This window comes from Cervus canadensis, chromosome 33 (assembly GCF_019320065.1).
Source record: "Cervus canadensis isolate Bull #8, Minnesota chromosome 33, ASM1932006v1, whole genome shotgun sequence".
Taxonomy (NCBI): Eukaryota; Metazoa; Chordata; class Mammalia; order Artiodactyla; family Cervidae; genus Cervus; species Cervus canadensis.
In genome coordinates this window covers 6,799,058-6,805,057 of record NC_057418.1, presented here as the reverse complement: position 1 = coordinate 6,805,057, position 6,000 = coordinate 6,799,058, and the positions used below count along the sequence as shown (strand labels likewise).

Sequence of the window (6,000 nt, the reverse complement as noted above, 5' to 3'; positions counted from 1 at the left end):
CATTGTGTAATGGACTGGCCTGAATTCCTTTGGTAATGCCATCTTCCCCACTGAAGACACTGCTTCTGCCCTGACATTTTAGGATGGATGAGCTCCCTCACGTAAAACCGGGCTTCCATGGTGGCTCAGACGGTAAAGTTTCCCGTCTGCAATGCAGGAGACCCAGGTTCAATCCCCGGGTTGAGAAGATCCCCTGGAGAAGGAAATGGCAGCCCACTCCAGTACTCTTGCCTGGAAAACCCCACGGACAGAGGAGCCTGATGGGCTACATACAGTCCATGGGGTTACAGAGTCGGACACGACTGAACTTCATTTTCATATCAACTACAGACATGTCACAACCAGAAGTCACAAGTTCCAACTATAATTCTTAGAGCTGGGTTTTAAAGGATGCACTTCAGGAGAGAGAAAACAGGTTATAAAGAACATCATTCCTCTGCAACCGGGCAGTGTGGATCCAACACTGGGGCCATTGAAACCTGGAGTCTATGGGCCGTGCAACAAGGCAGAGGGAAGCAGAGGACACTCAGGGCTCTGGCTTGGGGACACAAGCTGGTTGCTTGGTGCAGAGCCTAGTAAAGCTACTCAGTCTGGATCAATAGCCCTTCCTCTGGCTCTTCAAAGTCATGGTCATGTCCAACTCTGCAACCCCATGGACTAGCCTGCCTTGCTCAGACTATGGAACTCTCCAGGCCAGAAGACTGGAGTGGGTAGCCCTTCCCTTCTCCAGGGAATCTTCCCAATTCAGGGATCGAACCCAGGTCTCCCACAAGGTACGTAGACTCTACAGCTCAGCCACCAGGGAAGCCCCTTACTCTTACACAAAGGGCCAAAATTCAGTTGTTCAGTCACTGAGGCCTGTCCAACTCTGCCACCCCGTCTACTGCAGCTCGCCAGGCTTCTGACCATCATGGTGTTTGCTCAAACTCAGGTCCCTTGAGCAAGGGATGGACGGACAGCTGGTGATGGACAGGGAAGCCTAGTGTGCTGCGGTCCATGGGACTGCAGTCAGACATAACTGAATGAGCTCAGAGTTCGAAAGCCAACAAAGCCTTCCTAGCACTAACTTCAAGATGGGCCAGTGAGTCAGTGTGAAAATGCACACTGCAGTAATTCAATTTTTCCGAGCCTGAACTAAACTACTTCCCATAAAAGATCAAATAGAAATATGGTTTTCCCACTGCATAAACACACTCAAATGGCACCAAATGCAGAGAATTTATTAAGACATGTAAACTACAATTACTTTTCCCATGTGCCCTGTCACTGCATAGACTGGTAAATTAAGGGAAGCTCAAAGTACCCCACTTGGTTATCTATGAGAGAATTTCATATTCCTCCTGTCTCAACTTGACTCAGGCTTCAAGCACAGTCACCATTACCTCTGAGAATTTTGGGGACTTGAGTACCTGGAAGCTCGTTTCTGTGCCTGATACTTAAAGAAACCCTGACCTACCCTAATGGGCATGTACAAAAGCCCCACAGCCTAAATCCTATCCAGTCCCCTTTGCACTTTGCTGATTTGTCCAGTTCACTTTTCTAGGTTACAGTTTGGCTTATCAGTTCAGTCATAAATATCCACTCAAGAAAACCCTGACCATCACCAAGCCTATCTTCACTTGGGCTCTTCTACTTGCCAACTGAAATTACTTACTGGTCGGGAAAAATGCTTTCACTTAGAAACCAGGACAAACAGGATGCATCCAGTTATTTTGCAATGAATCTTTTGTCCTTCATTAACACACTAATTTTACTGCCCCAAATAAAAAGCCAGAGATGAAAAACAAGAGCTCAGTTTTTTATTTCATCATTTCTTGCATTTGAAGTACTCCTCGATGACATCCTTGGCCTGAGATTCTTTGCCATAGTCCTAAAAAACAAATGTGATTTTACTAAAATTTACAAACTCCCAAGTTGTTAGCAATACTAGTTACAGTGAAGCTTTAAAAAAAAAACAGCAGAAGTATTCCCCACCATTCAAATGCCTTGTAGCCATTTTCAGGGACCTTAATGACCTCAATGTCTTTAAGGCTCGTAACATGGCTTTCCTATTGCCAGCATTTTCTAAATTTCTGCAGAAACACATTCAGGTAAGCAGATTCTTTGACTGGCTTAATTATGGCTTATTTCCTTTTCCTGTAAGAAAGACTCTACATCTGTTGAGAATTACACCGTTTGCTTTTAAGTGATTTTTGACTCATTACAGGGTTAACTCATTATTGACCAGAGGATTTTTGCTGAAACTAACGCCTGTGGCCTGACCAAAAATTGTCATTTCATTTACACTCTGAAAACTATTACATTCAATATTTATATCTGATACAATTGTATTATCCAGCACCATGATTTTCATTTTCAATATCGGAATCAATCTCTAAGATGTTTTTGCTTGTTTTTGAATCTGACCATGACACTGGAGACCCTGGGTCAGGATTACCCCCGAAAGGGAATGGCTAGCCACTCCAGTATTCTTGCCTGGAGAATGCCATGGACAGAGGAGCCTGGTAGGCTAACTGCATGACTTAACACACTGAAAAACAATCATCTCCGAGACACTAATGTCACTTGAACAGAAGGTAGCTACATAAAACTCATCCAAAAATTCACACAAAATTCCACGTGTCATTTCTGACAATTTTACCATGTTTGTGTTTGTAATATACACAAGGATGGGACAAAAAATATAACCACAAAATATAATAGTTATACTTTGTAAATGAACCCTCGATCACTTTTAAGATCTAAAAGTTTTGCATGGTAATGTAAAACCCCAATACACATTAATACATATCCAGTGGTAGGCATGGTTACCCAGTCCATTTATCCCAGACATAAATATCAACTTACCTTAACTACCACACAACTGCAACCGACCACTTTACGGGGTTTTCCCTCTCTGTCAATTTTACAGAGGCCTACCCATTCCCCTAGTTTCTTGTTGTCATCAACCTGTTAGGGGAATAATAACAAAAATAAATCACCACACTAGTAGGCACTAATACTACTGACAATACACTAGATGAAAGGCGGCTGGAGTCAGATAGGGTGACATGGCAGTTTCCTCACCGCGGTTCAGTAGAGGGAGCCAGTTGTCATCATGTACAGCCCCAAGAAACCTATCAATACCCTAATGCAGGTTATTCTGTATCAACGTAAAAGCAGCATTTAAATCTGCCGGAATAAAAATGCTTCCCTAACTAGCTTTAGCATAGCCAACAAATGCCAAGTTTGTGATGCTTTTCAGACCTGCAGAAAAGGTCTTTACAGACTTTCTCTGGTATGACAAAAATCATTATGGATAGCCTTTATGTGGACACAGGTCTGTAACTGGCCTAATTTACAATAAGCTAATTTGGCTTTCACAAAAGCTAAATCCAAGGAGTAACTTACCTTAATCAGGTTGATCTGATGCTCAGCACAAAGGGCCTCCACCAACTTGACATACATAGGCTCATCACAGTTGGATGCAAGCACACACAGATGGGCCTGGCGCCTGAAATGCAAAACCCAACAGCAGAAGCTGAAACCTGGGTCTAAATCTACCTGCAATATCTAAGAGAATTCTCTTTGCACTGGATACTGGCAAAAACCTAACCAGGCATTGGAGAACACAACTTCAGTTTGACATAGCTGCCAGAAAGCATATTATTTCCTTACTCCCATCGATAGAACCACCACCTAATCTTCAATAACTTGTAAAATTCTAAATTTCACATATAGCAACTGTTTTAACCACCCCAAAGACCTCACTGAGTAAATTTACAAGTATTTCTCATCCACACTGACCTCTACAGCTGCTGCTCTTACTAACTTCATGCTAAACCTAAATGTTTCTGCCACAGTACTTTAGTGGTTTAAGTCTCCAAAGTGCAAAATGAAGGTTCCCATCTCTTCCGTAACAGTGAAATTAGCCCCCAAAGCTACAGGTTTGTCAGACTATGAGATTTCACTCATAGAAGGAGTGAAGGGGTATCCGACAGCTTAAGTCATCATTCAAACACTGTAGTTTTACTTCAAGAATCAAACGTTCATCCCCATTCAAAACCCACACACTCAGCGGGCCATTAGAGTTCTGAATTGATACCTTTTCCTATGTTTCCTGTAGAACGGATGTCATTCAGAACTTTTGTGCTAACACCATGAAACTTCACGCTTTCTTCCCTCGGCTGCAGTTTTGTTCCGGTTCCAACACCCCACAGTATTGAGACTGATACACGTACTTGTCTAAAGCTTTCGCGGCTTCGCGAATTCCACGTGCTAAGCCATCGTGGATGAGGGCGGTCTTCAGCACCTCTTGCAGAGCAGTATTAACGTCCATTACACCTCCAGCAGCAATGCTAAAAGACAGAAATTTAAAATTTTAATTCTCGCCCACCATCTAACGCCTTGGATACGGCAGTCATTAGCAAGGTAAGCCAGATGAGCTTACGACTTGACGGCACAACTAGAAACCACGCTACCGGGTCCAGGCCCACACCTTGCCCGCCCCACCACCCAGCCCTGGGCTCACCCTTCCTCGGCCATGGCGGTGGGTTACGGGTGGAGCCGAATCTTGAATGCACTGCAAAACAAACAGCAATAAGTTAGGTAAAGAAACGACCCCGACTAGCCCCACATACTCAACGCCAACTCCAAATAAAATGCAGCCACGCTGCATAACCAACACCTCTACTTTGCCTAACTCACCCCGAGCCTCCGCCTCCGCGCGGCTCCGCGGCGGCAGGGAAAGAGAACGAACGCGCCCGCATGACGGTATTTAAGGGTTTCCCAGGACCCCTGGGCGCACGCGCACTCCCTTCTATGGAAGAGCTGGCTCTGGCAATGCCGGGCCTGGAGAATTTCTGTTTCCGGATTGAGGCGGTCCTGAGACAGGACTCTTGCTAACTTTCTGACGCTGCTCGCCGGTCATTGGCTCACGAAACAGGCACTAACGCGGGCAGCTTCTTAACGTCATTTCCCGCCGGAGGCGCGGCCTGCAGAGGCCCCGAGAGCCTCTACGGAGCGCGAGAAGGGCCAGGCGCTCCTGTCCGCGCGATCTTGTAAAGCTCCCGGAGCCCCTGCTGCCCCGGCTGAGACTGAAGACTAATTTTAACCCTTTCTACGCCCTAGGTGTAATTTCCTGTCGACCCGCTAACTGGGCCTCCCCGAGCGGCACCCTCTCTCGCTTCGTTTCTGAGTCACTCTGAATGTTCGTGAATTTGTCAGTCTGTGGGTGATCGCGCGCGTGCGTGTGTGTCTGTGTGTTTTTATGAAACGACAGCCAACACGTTTTCGCTGCTTCTGAAGCACATCGCAAATTCCACTGTCCTGACCAGTGTCAAGTGAAAACCCTGGCCAGCCTAGTGATTGGTTACGGTTTCCTAATGTAGTTGGTTCTAAAAGAAATTTTGGTTTGGGGGGGGGTTGTTTTTAGGATTTGGGTTTGTTTTTGGGTTTTTTTTTAACACTGAATTGCCCCGTGGATTCGTAATCCCGCCCAAATCGGGATTCAGCAGGTGCATTTGAAACACAGTGTACCAAACATAGGGACGGGGTCTGGGAATACAGAGAAGAAAACGTAGTCTTTGAGAAATCCGGCGTTAATTTCGCCTCCCAGGACTGGCGGAGTTAGTGGAATCTTCTCTGAGAAGTCAGTTTTAACTTTGACTTTCTCGGAAAGCAATATTCTGAATTTTGCGTTGACTGACCATTCCCCCACCGGCACTTACAACGCTAATACATGAAATACAGCCTCATGTCATCAGTACAGTCCTTTTTCTTGTGTTCTAAATTCCTCTTCTAACAAGTAGCCCAGACAGCAGTTATTAAGCGTTTGATAGGTGCTAGCATTAATGCATCTAGCGAACAACGAAGAACAGACAGATAACATTAAATTCTTGACTACTGTGAAAAAAAAAAAAAAAATGAGTAACATGTTCAGAGTGTGAGGTAGAGTTAGCCAGAATAGTGATATACTGGAATTTTAATACCTGTTGTTCAGTATTAACTTTCAAGCTTTGT

General features: G+C 44.9%; 1 protein-coding gene and 3 non-coding genes across 4 annotated transcripts; all 4 read right to left on the bottom strand.

Annotated features, from left to right (window-relative positions):
• Positions 1-1,777: 1,777 nt before the first annotated feature.
• On the bottom strand, positions 1,778-4,779 carry RPS12 (ribosomal protein S12). The gene is made up of 6 exons (XM_043456767.1): positions 4,687-4,779; positions 4,511-4,561; positions 4,221-4,337; positions 3,391-3,493; positions 2,848-2,949; positions 1,778-1,870 (listed from the first exon to the last, which is right to left on the bottom strand). Exons 2-6 carry the CDS (start codon positions 4,522-4,524, stop codon positions 1,808-1,810), a joined length of 399 nt encoding a protein of 132 aa, XP_043312702.1. The 5' UTR covers positions 4,525-4,561; positions 4,687-4,779; the 3' UTR covers positions 1,778-1,807.
• LOC122434257 lies at positions 1,985-2,114 on the bottom strand. The gene has a single exon (XR_006267327.1). It is a non-coding gene; the product is annotated as a small nucleolar RNA SNORA33 (small nucleolar RNA).
• On the bottom strand, positions 3,030-3,106 carry LOC122434258. The gene has a single exon (XR_006267328.1). It is a non-coding gene; the product is annotated as a small nucleolar RNA SNORD100 (small nucleolar RNA).
• On the bottom strand, positions 3,927-3,999 carry LOC122434254. Its single transcript, XR_006267324.1, has one exon. It is a non-coding gene; the product is annotated as a small nucleolar RNA SNORD101 (small nucleolar RNA).
• Positions 4,780-6,000: the final 1,221 nt, after the last annotated feature.